The sequence below is a fragment of the Equus quagga genome, chromosome 13 (assembly GCF_021613505.1).
Source record: "Equus quagga isolate Etosha38 chromosome 13, UCLA_HA_Equagga_1.0, whole genome shotgun sequence".
Lineage (NCBI taxonomy): Eukaryota > Metazoa > Chordata > Mammalia > Perissodactyla > Equidae > Equus > Equus quagga.
Genome location: NC_060279.1, coordinates 25,106,057 through 25,126,142, shown reverse-complemented (window position 1 = coordinate 25,126,142; position 20,086 = coordinate 25,106,057). Strand labels below are relative to the sequence as shown.

General features: G+C 43.9%; 1 protein-coding gene across 3 annotated transcripts in view; it reads left to right on the top strand.

Annotated features, from left to right (window-relative positions):
- Nucleotides 1-20,086, top strand: part of HHAT (hedgehog acyltransferase) — a 309,905-nt gene that overhangs the window by 57,478 nt on the left and 232,341 nt on the right. For 2 of the 3 annotated variants that reach the window (XM_046684436.1, XM_046684435.1), the window contains exons 5-6: nucleotides 9,310-9,504; nucleotides 13,791-14,006. In XM_046684436.1, the coding sequence (XP_046540392.1) occupies nucleotides 9,310-9,504; nucleotides 13,791-14,006 (411 nt within the window). The remainder of the gene's footprint in view (nucleotides 1-9,309; nucleotides 9,505-13,790; nucleotides 14,007-20,086) is intronic. The other variant, XM_046684437.1, reaches the window with a different exon arrangement.

Below are 20,086 nucleotides of genomic sequence, written 5' to 3'. Positions count from 1 at the left end.
TAAAGGAAAATAAACAAAGAAATAAAACAGAGTGCAGATTTGTGCTTCTTAGCAAGATAGACTTAAAACAGAAGGACACAGAAAGTTTGAAAGTGAAAGGATGGGGGCTGGCCCCGTGGCCGAGGGGTTAAGTTCGCATGCTTTGCTTCCCCGGCCCAGGGTTTTGCCCATTTGGATCCTGGGTGTGGACGTGGCACTGCTTGTCAGACCACGCTGAGGCGGCGTCCCACATACCACAACTAGAAAGACCTACGACTAGAATATACAACTATGTACTGGGGGGCTTTGGGGAGAAGAAGAAGAAAAAAACAGAGGAAGATTCATAACAGATGTTAGCTCAGGTGCCAATCTTAAAAAAAAAAAAAAAGAGGAAAGTGAAAGGATGGGAAAAGATGTTCCAGGCAGATATAAGACTCACCTCTCCCCAACCCTCCCAAGTACTGGTGCAGTTTTATTAACAGCTGGCAAAGAGCTTTTTTTTTTTTTTTGAGGAAGATTAGCCCTGAGCTAACATCTGCCACCAATCCTCCTCTTTTTGCTGAGAAAGACTTGGCCCTGAGCTAACATCCATGCCCATCTTCCTCCGCTTTATATGTGGGACGCCTACCACAGCATGGCGTGCCAAGTGGTGCCATGTCCACACCCGGGATCCGAACCAGCGAACCCTGGGCCACCAAAGCGTAATGTGTGCACTTAACCACTGCGCCGCTGGGCTGGCCCCGACAAAGAGCATTATTAATGACAAAGAGAGTTATTCTTTAATGATAAAGAGTTCATTTCATTAGGAAGATATTACAATGCTAAATTTGTTTGCTTCAAAATATGTAAAGTAAATAGATAAATCAACGATTGTAGGGAGAGATTTTAGCATAACTTCATCACTAATTGATATATAGAAAAAACCAATAAGGAACAATGTAATTAATAAGCTTAATATAAGAAACATATGTAAATTATTGCATCTAACAACTGGATAATTCACATTCTTTTAAAGAACGCATAGAATATTTGTAAAAATTGACCACGTACTGGACCATAAAGTAATTTTCAACAAATTTCAAATTATGTGTTTAAATAGGTTGCCTTCTCTAATCCCGGTGCAATCAGTTGAAAACAAATAGCAACAAGATGACCTGAAAATTCTAATCCATTTAGAAATTAAAAATGAAAGCATACTTTTAAATAACTCATAGGTCAAAAAAGAGATCATGCTGGAAATTAGAAAACAGTTAGAAATGAATGAAAAATATATTACATGTTAAAACTGGCAGGGTGCAGCTAGAGTGTACTTAACTGGAAACCGTAACCCTATATGCTCATATTAAAAGAGAAGAAAGGCTGAAAATTAATGAGCTAAGCATACAGCTTCAGAATTTAGGAAAGAACAGCAGAAAAAGAAACAAACAAACCAAAAAGAATGGCAAGAATGAAAATAAGAGTAGGAATTAATGAGATAATCAATGGCAGGATTGGTCAAGAAAACAAAGAAAATGGACAAATAACCAATAATAGGTGTGGAAAAATAGATGGAAAAATATAGTAGGAGGATATTTTGCACAACTTTAACAATAATTTTGTAAACTTTGGCAAAGCAGGCAAATCTCTAGAAAATTTGACTTACCAAAACTGACTCATGAAGACATAGAAAGACCAAATAGTACGATAACCATGAAAAGAAATTGAATCAGTAGTTAGAAAATTGATTTGTAAAGAAAACAATAGTCTAATACACCACTTCTGCCAAACATTCAAGGCAAAAACTATTTAAATCTTTCTTAGGCTTTTTCAGGAAAGAGAAAAAGAAGGAACTTTTATTTTATGAAGATAGTATAAAATTGATACCAAAATCAGAGAATATGCCCTACCAGATATTATAACTTATAAAGATTAATAATTAGGACTTTGTTCTATTGACACCAGGATAGACAAATAGACTCACAGAACAGAATAGAGTTTAGAAAATACCTGTACATAGATGGGAACTTGATTTATAAAAGATGAACTATTCAGTAAACAGTGCTGACACAATTGTTGAGTCATATTGTAAAGAAGTGAATTGAATACTTACTTCATGCCATACATAATCATTTTCAAGGTGAATTAAGGACTTAAAATGAAAAAGAGGGGTTGGCCCGGTGGTGAAGATGTGGTTAAGTTTGCACACTCTGCTTTGGCAGCCTGGGGTTCCTGGGTTCGGATCCCGGATGCGGACCTACACACTGCTCATCAAGCCATGCTGTGGCAGTGTCCTGCCTACAAAGTAGAGGAAGATTGGCACAGATGTTAGCTCAGGGACAAGCTTCCTCACCAAAAGAATAAAAAGAAAAGAAAGAAAAACAGAAGTATAAAACTTTTAGAAAGCATGATTTAGGAGAATATCTATTGATGTTAGATTGGAGAAAGGTTTCTTAAACAAGACATAAAAAGTACAAATATTAAAGTAAAAAATTGATGTTTGACTATATTAAAAATAAGAACTTCCCAATATATAATACTATATAATAATCAATGTACATTTTGGGTATATCCAAAGACACAATGAAGAAAGTGAAAAAGCAAGTCACTAATTGAAAAGTTATTTGCAACCTGACAAAGGATTAGTATTTTGAATAGATAAAGAAATTTCCTAAGAAAAAGACAAGTCACCCGGTAGAAAAACGGCACAAGATGTGAAAAGGAATTTGCAGAAGAGGAAATACAAGTGATCAATAAACTTATGAAAACATGTTCAACTTCATTAGTACTCAAGCAGATGCATCTTGAAACTACAAGATATCATTTGATACTTTCTAATTTGGCAAAGACAAAGAACAAAATCTCCTGACAATATCAAGCATTGGCCACTTGAACTCACACGGAGAGATTGTAAATATGTATTGAAACAGCCTCTTTGCAATACATTACCTAGTAAAGTCAAAGAGGCACATAGCCCACATGTTCCATGGAGGAGCTCTTTTCCGCCAGCCATGGGGCATGAGCCAGGACATTCATGCAGTGGTGTTTGTAATAAGAAGAGCCAGAAGCAAACATTGATTACCGGGAAATGGATGAACTGTAGTGAATTTATTCCGTGGAAAGGAGTGAATTATGAATTAGAGCTATAATTGTCAATGTGGATGAACTTTTAGATCACAATGTTGAACTAATAAGGCAAGTTGCAGAGGAATCTATCAGATATGATCCTGTGTATATAAAGCTCAGAAGTGGGCAAACAAATGTGCATATGTTCACATGTGCAAAACTACAAAGAAAGATGAGATAACCATTAAAATAAAATTCAGGATAGTGGTTTCGTCTGGTTGGTTGGGGAAGTCCATAGAATTGGGGGTGGATACCCAGGGCCCTTTAAAGCCCTACAGTCTGGTTTCTCTTAAGCTGATGGTGGTTATGCAGGTGCTATTTCACTGTTCTTTATACCTTACAAGCTTTATCAATATTTCTCTCTCTGGGTTTGGTATTTGTTATATTTTTAGCTGAACACGTGGAAGAATGAAGTGACAGGCAGAAGGAAAGGTGAGGTTGCCATGGGCACACTGAGTTTTTCATCTCCTTCCCTCCCCCCGACTGCCGTGTACATCAGGACCAGTGTGGCCCCAGCCGACTGGTCTCCTTTGCCTCCCACTCTTGCTCTTGCTACTTGTTTGCTTCCTATAGATCAGTGCTCCTCTAGCTTTTTTTCATTATCGCCCCCCTCCCCCAGCCTTTTTAGCTTTTTTTTTTCCCCAATCGTCACTTCCTCTCTGTGAAATTTTAATAGCACAGGTATAGTGAATATCTGTTTATGTACTGTATGCATACCTGTGCTTTATGCATAAAGAGTGAGCTTTTCTTGTCTCCGATAACCACTCTCCCATCCCATGGAGGAGGTATAGCCCCTGCTGAGAACGCGTAATGTAGACGAACTCTCTGTTCTTGATGCTCCTCCCTCTTTCCAAACTTCCTCCGTTTTCGATGCCTGTTATACTCCTACTAACATCAGAAATCTATCTAGGTGAGGATATAGATGTTCCTCCGTTTAATTTGCTTATAACTTTGAGTTAAGGCTCTTTCCATCTTAGGAGATGGTGTTCAGAGTCGTTTAGAGCACTTGGGTGGATCCCAGATTTACCACTTTCAAGCTGTGCGGTGTTAAGCGAGTTACTTAATATCTTTGAGCCTTTTTCATCATTTGTGCGGTAGGGAGGGTACCGCTCACTTCCTGGGGTAGTGGGGAGGGCCTGATGTTTTTCAGGTTCATGCTTGTGTGTGATGCAGGCCAAGTCAGTGGTGGCTGCTGCTGTAGTCTGGTGGCATTTGCAGTGGGTTGCGTCTGTGGTCTGCGTGTGCTCCTAGGAAGAGTCCCCTCCATAGTGTTCAAGAAAAGAGGCAACTGTCTTGAGATCCCAAAACCTCCAAGGGCAGAGGCTGTCTGTTCAGCCATACCCACCTTCCTCTCCTGAATGTCTTTCTCTGGCTGTATTTCAAGCTTGTGCTGGGTCTTAGGGGAAAGAATTGGGAGAGAGAGAGCCCCTTTCACCGGGGAGTTGAATGAGATGTTACAGAGGAAACCAAATACCCATCTGGATCCTGGACCTGATGAGGTGGTGGGTTGGGTGCTTGGGATAAAGAGTGGGCCACATCTGCCTTGGGGTGTCAGGGAAGGCCCCCAAGGAGGTGACTTTTGAGCTGTGATTGGAGGAAGTGGAGTTGTTGGCTTATTTCAGCTTCCTGCATCTCGTTATCAGCATGGGTGGACAGTTGAACCTGTCTTTATATCTGCAGGGCACATCTTATCCAAAGTCAGTAGGAGGTGTTCTTTGCGTTTTTCTTGGAATGAGGCAGCGTTCACCCTGAGTCATCTCTCTGTGTGTCTCTCTCATCCCCTTTGTGACCGTAGGTTTGACTTGTGCGACAGCTGGTGGGCAGGGTTCTGGTTGTGGCTGGGGCACAGTGCTTTCTTTGTCTGAGTCTGCTTGGCCCTTATATAAGTATGAACCACAACTTTGGCCCTGTGCGCTCCGTGCTTTCACCACCTGGACTATGTGTTCCAGATGGCGTTAATTCGGGAGGATGTTTTGGTACTTATTGGGGGTGGAAGATTTGGGCTGCATTTGTCTTTTATTTCCCCATTCTCTTAAGCATCGTGAGCTATGGACAATGCTGTGCAGGGACAGGCATTAGCAATTCTTGCTGCTACAACCCTTTCACCCTGAAGGATACTTCACATCTCCGTCTACCATCTAATCTCATCTTTTCCTTTGCTAGCCCCACCTCCTCCCAGAGAAAGGCAGGTTATTTTCAAAAGCATGATTTTCTTTCTCTTTCTTTTTTCTTTTTGCCATGACAAGTATTAAAACTTTCCATCGAGCTCCTTGGCTGAGGTTAAATGCCTTTTCTCTGGGTAGGCCTCTCTTCTTGGGTTTTGGCGAGAATGCGTCAGGGGCTAGTGCCCTGGGAGAGAAGCTCTGAGCTCTGGCTGGGGGTTTGTTATGATTGGATTGCGTGTTGGGTGGGTCAGACAGTTGCCTCCTTTCTTGAACACTCCTGTGGCCTCACCTCCACCTGAGACATTGTGTTCCCTGCCCTCAGAACTAAAAATACCCCTGCATGAGCTTTTTGAGAAGGCTGGGGCCTGGTGTGGGGGCAGGGGGTGGGTGCTGTTGCTAACCACAGAGCAGAGTTTCCACTGTACCTCTGGCTGGGAGAACCCACATCATTAGCACCAGGCCTGACCAGCTGAGTTCATTGGCCACTGGGCTGAAAAGCATGGTCCTGTGGCACTGACTGAGATGAGTAAACTAACCTCTGGAAGGCTGTGGTGAACAGGCGCTCCCTTCCAGCATATTATCGAAACCACATACCTAATAGGAATCTCAGGCACTAATAGTGTTCCTGGCACCAGACTCTTTCGCCTCCATCAATGCATATCTAAGGAGGGATGACATTTGCTTTGTATGCACCCACTGGCCTCTGCTCCCAGGAAAAGCAGGCTAGAATGAATTGTTTGAACTCTGGGATGGTTTTGTTTTTTCCCTGTTTGAGGAGATGTATATATATATTTTTAAGTAGCAGCCGCAATTGATTATGTAGTATGTAATAAATTATGCTGTGCATGTGGATTATTGATTGACTCCTTTTATTTATTTCCCAAACAATCCCCCCACTGAGTGGTTTCTGGGCAGATGTACAAAAAGAATTAATACACAGCAAAGTCTGGTACTGTTGCCAACAGGAATCCTCACCAAGGCTTTGCACTTTTGCTCTTCCCTACAGAGGTAAGCTAATGAGGGAAACCACTCAGGCACATCCTATTATCACTCGGTGCCCACAGCACAGAACAAGCAAAGTAGAAGAGAAGTAGAGATGGTGTGAACAGGGGCATTGTCAGCCAGCTCTTCCTGTGGCTGGGTCCTGACTCCCTATGAAGAAGATTCGAAGAATATAGATTTGCAAAAGAAAAGAGGGCAGATGTTCTCAGGGGTGCTAGTTTCAGCCTGGAAAAGTGCCAGCTCAATTGGTTAGTCTTCCTGAAGACTTCCCTGGGGTGATGGGCAGCTGGTTCTATGTCCGCTTTTATAGGTTGGTGCCTATGTCCTATCAGTTGTGAACTATTTGAGATTTCTCCCAACACAAGCACAGTTGTAAGAGACCCCTGTGAGTGGAAAACAGGCAGAAGATGGTGAGATGTGAAATGATTCCCTTCTATTCCATCTGCATTGGCAAAGAAGCCTTTGTTTATAAGGGCTTAAATGGTAAAACAAGAGACTTTGGAAAACAGCAGGTTTTCACATTAGTGGACTAAAAAGCCCCAAATTTTGGTGCTAATTTCTTAGTCATAACTACCAGGTTAAATCCCAAGACTCGGGGAAGCATATCTATCTACCCACGTACCCATCTATCCACCCACCCATCCGCCCATCCCTGATGCTGCATGCACTGCTAGGCAATGCCGCTCTTCCATTCCTAGCCTACTCTCTGTACTGCTTCTTCCAGTTCTTGGCACATGTGTGGGAGGGACAGTGGTTGGAGGAAATGTGCCCTAAGGGCTGCATTGGCCATGGGGACTGTCCAGCCCTCATGCCAGTCAGAAAACAAGGCTTGGAAGGCTAATCATGCTATATCAGGATTTTAGTGGCACTTGGGGGATGGAATTTCAATTGCATTTTTATAGACAAAGTATGAAAATCAGTATCTTAGTGGGGTTCAAATTTATACAATGATTTTTTAAATAGGTGATTCTTTTTTCGTTATTCTCATCTTTTCGTTTTTATCACCTGTCCGCTGTGAATGTTTGTATAGAGTTGCCTTTATCCATTGGGGAGAATGAGTGGGTGCTACGTGGGTCAGTAGAGGACGTGAGGTTACCGTGAGCTTTCTTAGATGTGATGTCTAAGAGCGTTCGGTATTAAGTGTTGTCTGTCTGTGCTGTGTGGCAGGGGGAAGATGGTGGGGGATGCGAATATGGGACAAACTCATCTGCCTCCAAGGTGGCTTTTGTGAGCACGGTTCAATTCATCAATCTCTCAAGCAGATGGGGTTTGCACAGCACTGTTAAGTATTTCCTGAAGGTTCACTCAGCTTTTTCCAAGTCGAAGCAGCTTAAGTCTGTGGTTAATTTCCCAAATGAATCCCAGCAAGCAGGCTTTTTCCAAATGGATCAAATAGCACTTAATAAATTGTAGCCGTGTGTGTACATGTATGTAACCACACATGCATGGAGACGAATTCTAAGTGGTAAGTGCTGTAGGTCGTGTAGAAAAAGAACATTCTTTTTTTTTTTACATTTGTTAAAACTGATTCTTAAGATGGTCTTTGGCAACCTTGTTCCTTCTAACTGGGCTCTGCCCAGAGGTGAGCGTGGGGAAAGTTGGAAGCAAATTTCTGTGGCTGTTTTCTGTGGGTAGTAGAATGGAAAAATAGTAAAAATGAGCTGCAGATTTCTCTGATTTTCTTGGAACTTAAAAGTGGCTGACCTAGCCTCACATTTAAAATGTTCTCTCTCGGGCTGGAGGATAGGTTTGGGAAAGAATTGTACTTCGGCGATATTTCAGAAGCGTTAGCATGTGAGGGTGGCAGTTACAGGTTACACTCCACGTCTGTCTTTCCTGGAAAGAAGTCTCTCTGTTTTCACAGGCAGTCCCCACTTTTCAACTTGGTGTCTTCCTGGAAACCGTCTTTTTAACACGCATCCCCCAAAGACTCATCATATTTCCCTATAGGAATAACAGTTAGTGTTTGTGGAGTCTTAACTATGTGCACAGACACTGTTGTAAGTATTGTACTCACATTAACTACTGAATCCTCACAACAGCCTCACGAAGTAGATACTGTCATCATCTCAATTTTATGTACGAAAAAAACCGAGGCACAGAGAGATTACATAACTTGCCTAGGGTCCCACAGCTAGTTAATGGGGACATCAGGACTTATTTAGGCAGTTGGACTTCAAAGCTTGAGTAATTAAATCATTATATGTCTCTCAAACAACGTTGAAACATTATTGTGGTTTTTAAGTAAGGATTTACCAGCCAGATATGACCAAGAGTATATCACAGAAGCAAAGACACGTTAATTTATCTTGTGGTTATTCAATGTCGATAACTATAAATCTTGATAATTAAATAGAAAAATATTCTCTGATTCTCCTAAAATGGGAATAAATGTATCAATCCACTTGATTATGCAAAGGCCTCAATATCACATAAAGCAGGTAAGATATACTTTTTCTGTGACATAAATTTGTCTGTAAATAATATGCTAATAAAATAAAAATGTAACTAGATATTTAATCTTAAATCTCTAGTTTAGACTTTAGAAAGCCTTTTGTGGTTTGGATGGCCCAGTTTTCTCAATAAGACTGTAGAAATGTTTATCGATACTTTCTTTCACTTCCACTTTTGCAGGATAACGTATGCAATGGGTGGTGTTCCAGGGTGGCAAGTGTTTCCGGCTGTCTTCTGGCTTCCATAGTGTCTGTTGAAAAGTCGTCTAAATATCTTGTTGTTCTGGGATCTGGTGGTCTGAGTGGCTTTGGCTGAAGGCAGGAAAGTGGCTCCTTGCTTCTGAGTGGATCTGGTGGAGTTCTGGGGGCCTGGGGATAGTCAATCCTTGCTCTGGGGTTAATGTGAAAGGTTCCTCTGAATCCTGTTTGTCTGTATTGCATTAAACCCCAGGGCAGTGAGAACAGCTTGGTTAATGGGTCACTATGCATTATCCTCTTATATGTAGAACCTTCAGTAGCAATGCCCATGAGCTCACCCTTCTCTCTTTTCCTCCCCTGCCCCCCGCCTCCCTCTGTGTCTCTCTCACTGGGTCCCTCCCTGTCTGCAGCACAGACCCTGGATCCTCACAGCCTATGGAATGTGGGCCTGCTGGTGTGTGCTGGGGGCCCCAGGTGTGGCCATGGTTTTTCTCCACACCATCATCTCCTTCTGTGTAGCCCAGTTCCGGTCACTGCTCCTATCGTGGCTCTGTTCTCTCCTCCTGCTCTCCACACTGAGGCTGCAAGACATGGAGGAAGTTAAGGTAAGTGTCTCTGTCTTACCACTGGGAAGGTGCCCCCATCCTGGTAGATGCCTTGGTTTTTCAGACAAGAGTCAATTGAAGAACCATGGTGGGGCTCCTCCTAGTGGTCATATGGGGTTGATGCATGTGAACTTGGGTGTTGCTTTCTGCCGTCTTGTCTTTTGTGTCTTACTATGTCTTAGCCCTCTGAAGTTGCCCAGGGTTGACCCTGTACCTTTTTTCCTAGTTTGGGTAGACATGGATGGTACCAGATGTCATAGGAACAGAGGGTTGAAAACAAAGGGAAAAGAAGGCAAGAGTCCCCTATGCGTTTAATAAAAGTCGTCTGTAGAGTACTCTACCATTTATAGGGAACTCTCACTTCCTTATCGTGATAGCTCCTGGGACAGGTAATCATGTTGGGGGGCCTGTAGCTGATTATTGAATCAAGGATATGCAGGTTATAACCTGCTGAATGAGGAGGCACAAGCCACCCCCATGGTGTCAGCAGGTAGCTCCCTCAGCATCTGAGCTTCCCCCACCTTGGGGAAGTGAAAACCCTGGGGTCGTTTTGATTGAAGGCGCAGTTTCAATACATTCACACAAAGAGAGTAAAGTCACGAGATTTATTACTCACAGATTCCAGAAATGGGGGGGGTGGGCACACATGATAAGCCAGGGGAAGGGCAGTCCTCGGTCCAGTCACCAGCAAGCTGGAGAGAGAGAGCGTGTAGCAGGCACCTATTCCTTATAAGTTGGTTGGGATGGAGGCCATTAGCTCTTTGCAGGCTTGACTCTAAGTGGTTATTTTAAAAGGTGCCCTGGGAAGAGCGAGGCAGGAACTTGGGGCGGGAATCCTAAGCTCAGGTTCTTATCTAACTGTCCAGACGCTGGGTGTGAGCAGGGTTGTCATACTGTAAGATGCCTGGGCAGCAACTCAAAGTAGCTATTTTCTCATCACAGTAAGGCAAGCATTTTACTTCTTAGTTGATGAAACAGATGTATTTAGTCTTTATTCATGTACCCCACCGGAAGCTCTATGAATTTAGAAGCTTAAAAGAATGTGTTGTGTCCCTTTTGACCAAGGCTTCGTTTTTGCAAACCCAAAGGCATCCTGACAGACACAGCTACAATTGTTTGTGCTAATGGAGGAGGATGTTGGGCCCAAACCCCACTTCTGTATGACACATGTTTGCATTAGTGAATTTTTCTTATACAGGCGTTTACCTTCTTAGCTTTATTTTTTTCTTAGTCACAATAATAGAGCATTTGTATTTTGTGAGCAGACACCAGATTTGGCCCAGGGGATGCTGGATGACAGAGAGTTTAGGATGTCCTGAATTTAGGTGTTTGATGTGCGTGGCTGAGCTGATGGACCCATCCATGAACCCTTCCTGCACCGAGTTTTCTGGTTCCTGTTGTGTGTTCTCGGATCATCTCCTGGGCCATTCCCAGCATCCCCTGGACAGCTCCCAGCCACCTGGTTCTGACTTGGGTAACTTGGATGACTTAGCCCTGCTTGTGCAAGCCAAGCTTGAGTCTGGGTGGGACCACTCGGGCTGTCTGTGTAGCTTTCCTCTCTTCCTGACCTGTTGAATGTACCCTTTACATTTTTAGGTTGGAGAGTCAGGCTTGTCATCAAAGACAGGCGACAGGGAAGCCACCAGACCTGTCACTGCAGGAAAGGGGAGTGTTAGTCTGCGTGGAGCTCTCAACCATTCAGACGTGGGAGCTTTCCTCTGAGGGGGAAATGCACAGCAAGAGGAATGCGAGTTCAGGGCCCAGCTTCAGGGTCTGTGGTCCTGGGCTCCTGGTGTTAGAGCCCTTCAGCCTCCTGGTCAGTCAACTTGGAAACAGCCAGCCCAAGAGACGCACAGCTCTGAAAACATCAGGGGCCATGTGCCCAGGGCAGGACCACTGCTGCTGTCCATCTTCATCCCCTTCTCCCATAGCTGCTTCTCAGACACTGCCTGAGTCGGATCGGAGTTGTTGTTTGAGTCAGGCTAATCTACTTACCTTTCCAATTCAACATTTTTATACAAACCAACCTCCCCCTCAGCCCTACCACCCGATTCTCTTGTCTCCTTCAAAGTCCACTTAGACCGCGGTCTCTAAAGCCGTTCCTATCTCTATATAAAAGCCCTCTCTGACTCCCAGTTTCATTGGCTTCCTTTTTTGCGAGTTCTCAAATGAAATCAGTGAATAGTTATTGACCACTTCATTGGTGCTGGGCTCCGTGCTAGCTGAGCATTTTTCCTGTTGATATAATGTGACATGGCTGTGTACTTGGCATGATTTAGAAATCCGTGCATCTGGTCTCGCAGACTAGAGGGTAAGGACAGTGTTTCCATGCCCCCGAGCTCAGGGCTCCATCCAGGCAGATGCTGCTGACAGAGTGACTGTGTCTGTGGGGATTGTAAGGGGTTAGAGGAAGGGATAGGCGTGTGCCTGTCTCACAGAGCTCCCTGTGATGCTTGTCACTTAGGTGCTGCTGCTCCTGTCTCCCAGTTTGTAAGAGCCAGCAATCTCTGAATGGTATGTGATGCCAACTGATCTGTATCTCTGGAGCCCTGTTTTATTTCTTATCTTTATCCCACAAACATTCCTTGCACAGAAAATCTTGGGAAGTTTTTGCCATCCTTTATTCAATCATAGTGGAAGTGGAACTCCTGTGATGCTGTCATTTTTGTCCATTTGTTGATTGATTCATTCACTCATTCATTGATTCAAGGGACGGCACTTGGATCTGGTGTGCCCTGCATTGGCACAGTGATGGGAAAGAGGATGACGGGAAAGATGAGCCAGCGGAAACCTGTTTCTAAGTCTTTTCGTTGTGTTTCCAACTCTTGAAACCAGAGGCAGTCATTTCACCTCTGAGCCTCAATTTCATCATTTGGAAAATGGAAGTAATAGCTTCTCTGCCTTCCTCATGGGGTTGTTCTGAGGGGCTGACAAGATAATATATGTTAAGCGATTTTGTAAAAATTGTAGTATTTTGAAAATTCAAGTATTTTTTCTGTTGTTAGCCTACCTGAGTTCTTCTTCACTCACCAATGGACTGTGGCTAATACTTTAAGCAGATCTATCAAAATCTGGTCTGATGAGAGTAAATAAGGTCGCAGCTCTGTCTTAACAAAAGATACGTAACTTCCCAGAATGATTAACTAGGTGATCATTGAAATAATTGTTCTTAAACATAGATTTGTAATAAAAATAAAAACGAATTCACAGGTAAGTTTTTGGGGACCTGGCAAATGTGCCAAGCAGACTCCATTTATATTTATCATTTGTTTGGGGACAGTTAGCCTCAGTTATAGATGTTGGTGGTGAATAAATATTCCATTTATTATGCAGACTGGAGGTTTGAAAAATATTGCTGGAGGGGAGTAAATGAGCAGAAACTAGTTGATTTGGGTTTTCATGTTTTTGCACATGAATTTCTCTTGATCTTTCTTGATGGTTCTGAAGTCCTAGACAAGGAGTGGAAACTCTTCCGTGCTTAGTTTCTCTGTGTAACGCCTTAAAAGACTCTCATGGATCAAGTTAACTTCTCCTTCCTTTGTCCCAATTCTATATCTTGACTATATTCCATAAATTGTTTTTCTTGTTAAAAAAGCAATACATATGGATTATAGAAACTATGGAAAATATAGAAAAATATAAAGATTATAAAATGATCTGTAATTTTACTCCCTCCATATGGCTAAGATTTTACCATATTTGCTTCTAGTCTTTTGTTCCAAACATCTTTTTGTACATGCTTATTTCTTATTTCATGCAGCATTGTAATTACATTTTTACAAACCTATATCTTGTATGAGAATTTATCCACATGGAGGGCAGGGAGTGTTTCTTTTAACTATGTGTCACTAAAGCTTATTTGGCAAATAGTACCCAACTACAGGTGGAGTCAAATTCATACCAGAGGAGCAAAGGAAAAAATGTGTTGACGACAGAAATCCCATGTGATGTTTATAAGCCTCTGTTTGTCTTGGGAATTGTTGAAGGAGCTGTCAAAGTATCCCCTGAAAGTAGCTAATCTTCTTGTTATCCACTGCTGTATCTGACAGATGCGTATCCAGGAAAACCTTCATTATGTTGCATCAGGGCTAGTGCTAAGTTGATGGTTGGTATCAGAGACAGTCTTTTCCCCTCTGCTCATTAACTGCTTGTTTTGATTACCAATGAGATTTACCTGTCCAGTGGTTCTTGGCTCCCTCTATGGTACAGCTGCTCTACCTTCCCAGGAGACTGGATGGTGTCCCTCCTTGCCACTCACGGGTCGTTCTCTCCTTGTGACTTTGCAGAGAGGGTGGTACCAGACAGAAAACGAGTACTACTTGCTGCAGTTCACGCTGACCGTTCGCTGCCTGTGCTACACCAGCTTCAGCCTCGAGTTCTGCTGGCGGCAGCTGCCCGCTGAGCACACCTCCTACTCCTTTCCCTGGATGGTGGCCTATGTCTTCTATTACCCCGTCTTCCACAACGGGCCCATCCTCAGCTTCCCGGAGTTCATCAGACAGGTAGAGGCCATTGGGGATTAAACTGGTATTCTGTAGATTAAGCCTCTGTCCTTGTTGCCGTGGTCACCCATGTGAGTCCTGAGTCTTTTCATTCAAGGGTGCGCATAAATTTAAAATGCATATTATTGTCTTGATAATTTTTTTACGTAAGTCAAATGCTTCGGGGAAATAAACTTCAAAATATAGGTTGACCTGGAACTTGTGCATCTTAGCTCCAGGAGCCCCCGCCCTGATTCTCGGTGGACCGTGGCTACCAGGATTAGTAGCTGGGCACAGTGAGGAACCTCGGATTGGGTATCCACTGCTGGGCAGTCCCAGGGAAAGGAAAAATTGGATTCTCATGGTATTACTTGGAAAGTAGAAAGAGAAACTGTCTAAGCTGTTGGTTGGCAAGTTGTATGTTCTCTTTTTTTTTCACGAAATGCTTATGAAGTGACTCTGCTGTAGCCTGCTAATTGTTCAGGGCGACCTAGATGAGAAAACCGAGTGGAGTGGGAGAGAGTTTGAAGGCAGTAGTCTGTTTTCGGGTCTGGGTGCCTGTTTCTGCCCAGGACCCTGCCTGCCTTCTCTGGACAGCAGCCTTTTCTGAAGCTCATGTCAAGCTACCATCATCATTCCCACCTTACTTTTCCTCCTATTTAGAGTTTTATTCTTCTAGTTGCACAGTTAGCCTCATGGAACATATTTATGAAATTAATTCACCTAAGGTATTAGTAATTGATAATACCTAAAACGGTGTTTCTCAAGGGTCATTCAATACTCCTCCAAACAAAACAATCCTGATGGAGGTGAGAATAATAACAGGAATGCACAAACAGTGTGCACACGTACGTACACAAAGAACACACAGCACACACACGTGCAAGTGCACACGCGTATACACACACACAGAGGTGTGGAAGCGTGGATCAAAGTGCAGGGCCTACAGCCCGTTTCCAGGAGGCAACGTGAAAGGTACCGCCTGGAAAAATAGGGGAGTTCTTAGAAATCCCTTATTCTGTCTTCAAAATTCGACCAAGTCATGCATTGTACTCAAAGGTATATTTCTGCATTATAGCAATAATGTTTTAAAATTGCCAGTTAAATTATTTAATTTTTTTCCCTTCACAAATATTTAAATGAAATTGATATGCTGGGCAGATAGATATTTGGCATATGGTTTCTCATACCTTAGTTTGGGTTACATAGAATCATTCTTTTGTCACGAAGTTATTTAAACATCTATGTTTGACAATTACGTTTAAAATTATTGTGTGAAAGACAGAGGTAGTTAGTATTGGCAGCTGATCTAACTCAGTCATTCTCAAAGTGTGGTCCCTGCACTAGCAGCATGGGCGTCACCAAGGAAAGAGTCAGAAATGCACATTCTCAGGCTCTGCCTAGGACCTACTGGATCAGACACTTGGGGTGTGGGGCCCAGGAATAGTGTTTAACAGGCCATCTGGGTGATGGTGATGAATGCTGGAGGCTGAGAGCCACTATCCTAAGTTCCTCAGAAGAGTAGGGGTTGGGGGTGGGATGGGGGGCATCGGGTGGGGTAGGCACAGTGTAGGGTGGGTTCAGGCCCTCCAAGTTTTGTCTCTTTTACAATCTCCTTACCATTGTGAGTTTTCAATTCTTTCAACATTCCAGCTAATAACATTTGGACTAAACATCCACACACAGCCACCGTCACCTCTCTTGAAGACAGATAGTAATTCTCAGAGAAACATAGACTAAATCCATTAAGAGGAAACAAGCTATTTTCATAACTGCCTCTTATCCTTCGGGAGCTTTGTGCTATGGCATCTGCACTTTGTTATCATGCAAGTCATCATTCTTTTTATTTCTCACGTCTCCTCCTTTTAAACTGTGCCCAGTGGGCTCTATCGGGAACGTTAGGGGCCCAGGACAGGGTCCTGTGTCTGTTACAGAGAGGCAAGCTTTGAGATTATTGTTCACCTGAATTCTCAGCCAAGGGGTCTCATTCTCTTAAGCTCCAGTCTCGGGAAGAAAAGGGCTGATTTATTCCTATAGGGGCTCAGGTATGGAGACTCTGGGTTGCAACTACATCTTAGCCTTCTGTTTTTCACCCCTTTCACAATGATAGCAATCGCTGAAAGCAGGCAACTCAGAAAGGCAAATTGAAACCTTTCTCTATGCTATGGGAAGATTCATAGAAAAGTCAGTCTAGAAAGGGCAAAATGTTTCGTAAGCTACAGGGCAGATAAAAACAGCCAGGAGATTTCTGCAGTTGCTGATGGTGCCTATGGGGCCCATATCCCCATGAGAAAAATGGCTCTGAATGGGGAGCAGTGAAATCAGAAAGCTAATCGAGTAGTGAAAAGATTCTTTCAGAGAGGCCAAGAAAGGCAAGGATGGGAGAGGGAGGAAGAAAGCTAACTAGAAGAGCTTGTAAGCAAGATTTTCTCTGAACAAGTGCTTGAGTGAATGAATAAATGTTATATGAAATGGTATTATTGAAATTCCTGGTTCTTAGATTCTCAAGTCAATGCTCAAACTACGCAGAGCAGGAGAATGGGGCTGTGCCACCAGGGGGCAGCAGAGCCTCGTCGTGGAAACCAACCTAAGAGGGCAAACTGATTGATAAGATGACAGTATTAGGCACGCGCCTGGGAAAATGTATCTTTCATCTAATTTTTTTAGCATGTAAATTTACACACACAAGGTGAGGGACGTGTAGACAGAAGAGATGTTCTCTGTAATATAAGGCATGGAAATTTGCACACATCAGTCATGAACAGGTAAAAGTTTACCTGTTAAAAGGCCTCAGTGCCTTAACTTGACGGCCATCTCTGATGGCATTTGGAGTTTTGGAAATCTAGACCCCGTTTATTTTTCTCCCATGTTTCTGTGGAACTCAGATCTTGAGCCGGGGCGAGGCAGGGGGACTGGGCGGGGAGTTCTAGGGAAAGGCAGGACATAGTGTTTATTTGCTCAGGTTGGAGCCTGGGCCCACCATGTCTTCCTCTGAACAGGTTGAATTGTGCAGGGAGGGCTAGCGTGGGAGGGCGGGGAGCCTGAGTGTGGTAGGACCAGGGGGCTTTTCCTTCCTGAGGGCTGTGCCCCTATCCCGAGGGGAAGCGCCAGTGCTCGAATAGCGAACTTGCATGGTGGTGATGAGCAAGGACTCTGGAGGCCAACCCTGTCGTTAAAAGAGTTTGAATTCCTGCTGTGCTTTGGCTTGAGAGCACTTAGTGAGTTACTTATCTTATTTGTGACTCAGTTTCCTTGCCAGTGAATCATAGTACCCTCCTCAGAGGATTGTTAAACAGATTAAATGATTTTACGTAGGTAATGTGGCTTGACACATAAACACCATGAAGTGTTAACTATTACTATTACTGTTGTTATTGTTAGCCAAAAAGCGTGTGGCAATTCTGGGGTAAGTTGGAGAAGGTTGTTGAGAGAATATGACCACCAGTTGACCCATGAGCTGGACCTGGGCAATTGGAGGCTCTGAACTCCCCCCGCCACCTGACCTTGGAGAGTACGTGTTGCCCACGTCCAGCATTCCCACACTACAGCTGTTTCAAGGATGCAGCCTTGAGAGAGTAAGGTGTCGTTGAGACCATCTGGACTGAATAAGTGACCAAACCCAGTTAAGGCCTCTATATAAACTTTTAAGATTCTGGCAGGTGGGTGCAGAGATCTACTCATCTTGTAGCTGCTAAGACAAGCCTCGTATGTAGTTTCCCTTGCTTATTAAAACTGCTACGTACCAATCTGGAGTGGTCTGGCTCTTTCTTCGGTCTCTCCTTGCTCTCTGTTTATGCCAGGCTGTTTCAGATTTCACCAAGAAAGCTCCAGAGGATGTGAACTAATATAAGTTTAGGCCAGAGCTGAGACCCTGGGTGTCCAGTCTGGTAGGTGGGCAGAGGAGCAGGGGATTCTGAGCAGGGGATTCTGGGCAGTGGCCATCCTTGGCCTCAGAAGAGACTGGTGTGCTGGTTTCATCTCTTTGGAAGAGAGACCCAAGCAGTTGCTGCAGGTCCAGGGGTGGGCCCAGCCCCTGAGTGGCTGGGGCTGGCAAGAGCTGGGCAGGCAGGCAGTGTCCCAGATCAACCGTTCAGGGTTTGAGCTAGGCTCTGGTTCTAGAAGGCACCTAGAATTATACTAATCGTAACAAATAATACTGACTGAGCACTTACTCTGAACTAGGCTTTATGTGTTCTAACTCATTTCATCCTCACAACAACCTTGGAGAGAGAAACTGTGGTTACCACCACTTTACAGATGGTAATATGGAGGCAAAGAGAGGCTAATAAGATACAGATTGGGGTGGAAGGAATAAAGACTTGAGCCTTGTCGCACTGACTTGGTGAACCCCACGGGAGGTAGAGAGAAGATGCGGTGTGGTCTGGTGGACATGCGGGTCTGGAGGCTCAAGCTGGCCAGACCAGGTCCCAGTCCTGTGGCAGCAGCATCAACTGCAGGTCCCAGTGGCTGTTCTGGCAGAGTCCGCTGTCTACCACCGGCCTTGGTCTGGATGCCTGGGGAGGGGGCAGTGAGGGTCTGATTAGGGAATGATCTTTGGCAGGAGGGGTGTGGTCTGTGACCACAGGCTGGAGCGAAGCTCCCCCACCACAAAGGAGTAGGACTCCGGCTACTATGCCCTTGACCTGCGCACGGAGGTTGGAGCAGAGATGGCAGAGTTGAACAGTTGGCTCCGGGGAAGGCTTTTATTTGGTGCTCTCAAACATAGGTATTATTAGTGTGTGAAGGAAAAGAACCTTTCATCTTTGAGAACTGTCATCGTTAATCATCAGAGTATCTTTGAAAGCCTTCGCTATTCCTTTTTATGCAATTTGCATGAAATGAGGTTTTAAAATATAATGTTTTAAAATGCACTTTGCAGATGAGTTAATGCGTATTTTTTAGTGGAGCCTTAACTAAAAATTCCCATTGATGGCGGTTTCCAATGGTCTTCAGGTTGGCACTCCCCTAGGTTTGGAAGATCTCAAATGAAATGCTTTGCATGTGGATGAGAGAGCATCCTTGCTCATTAGGTGAGCAGTGTACAGCTTGTCTTTTCTTCCTGCTGGATCGACAAGGGACAAATGCTGAATTTTTTAAATAAAAGAGAGTCAACCAAATTGAAGGTATAAATGGACTGTAATAATGACTCAACTCTAAAGAAAGATGAATAACCGTTTTTTAAAGTAAAAGCAAATAGAATGAAAAATTGGATTGGTTTCCTTATGCTGTGTTTACTTGTACTGTTAAGGAATAGACATTTCTGTTACTCTGAATAAGGAGGCAGCCAGCATCAAAAAGGGAGCATTGCAGAGAAAAGTGCAGCCCTTCTGGTCCAGGGGTGGCGCATAATTATGCCTTACTCAACCTGGTAGGGAAGTTTTGCCCCGAGGAGAGTAGGTGGGTCATTACTGGGAAGCCAGTCAGCCACAAAATGGCACCCCCTGTTTCTTCTTAATCACAGATATTTGTGTTGTTTTAGACTGCACATTGTTTGGGGAAGGAAGGGAGGACCTCTGAACTGACCTTGAAATGTGATTGCCTGGAGCTCATAGGTGATTGGGTAGATGTATTTTCCTGATTGCCTGGAGGGGCTCCCCTCCCATCCAGCTGCTTCTCTGCTCCCTCCCATGGGGCTGCACACCCAGTGATGCTCTGAGGCCTCAGGGGCAGGTCTGGTCTTCGGGGGACTTGAGCTTGGGGTAGGCTTCTACTTAGGGGCCTACAGACCACGTGCAGAGTTGCTTATGTAGAAACTGGAGGCATTCACTTGTGGGAAGATTGTCTTCTGTCAATGCTGCTTTGGAGTCCATTTCACACATTCAGTCAGGGGACTTGCTTCCCTCTGAGAGTCTGGCACCAAGAAAGGCCTGTTCATTGGTCTGGAATGGTTTTGGTGCCTCTTCATGTCTTAGACTCCTTGATTGCTTTGGTGTGAACTCTTCCAGCCTCCACAGACTGATGGACACTGTGTTCATAATCATTTCCTCATTTGCTGATCGTCATTAGGTCAAACTGAATTTGCTTTAGAGAGCTGGAAAAGGGTTGAGAATTAGCAAAGAGGAACTCAGTACATAGCTAAGAAAATCAACATATGAGTGTGG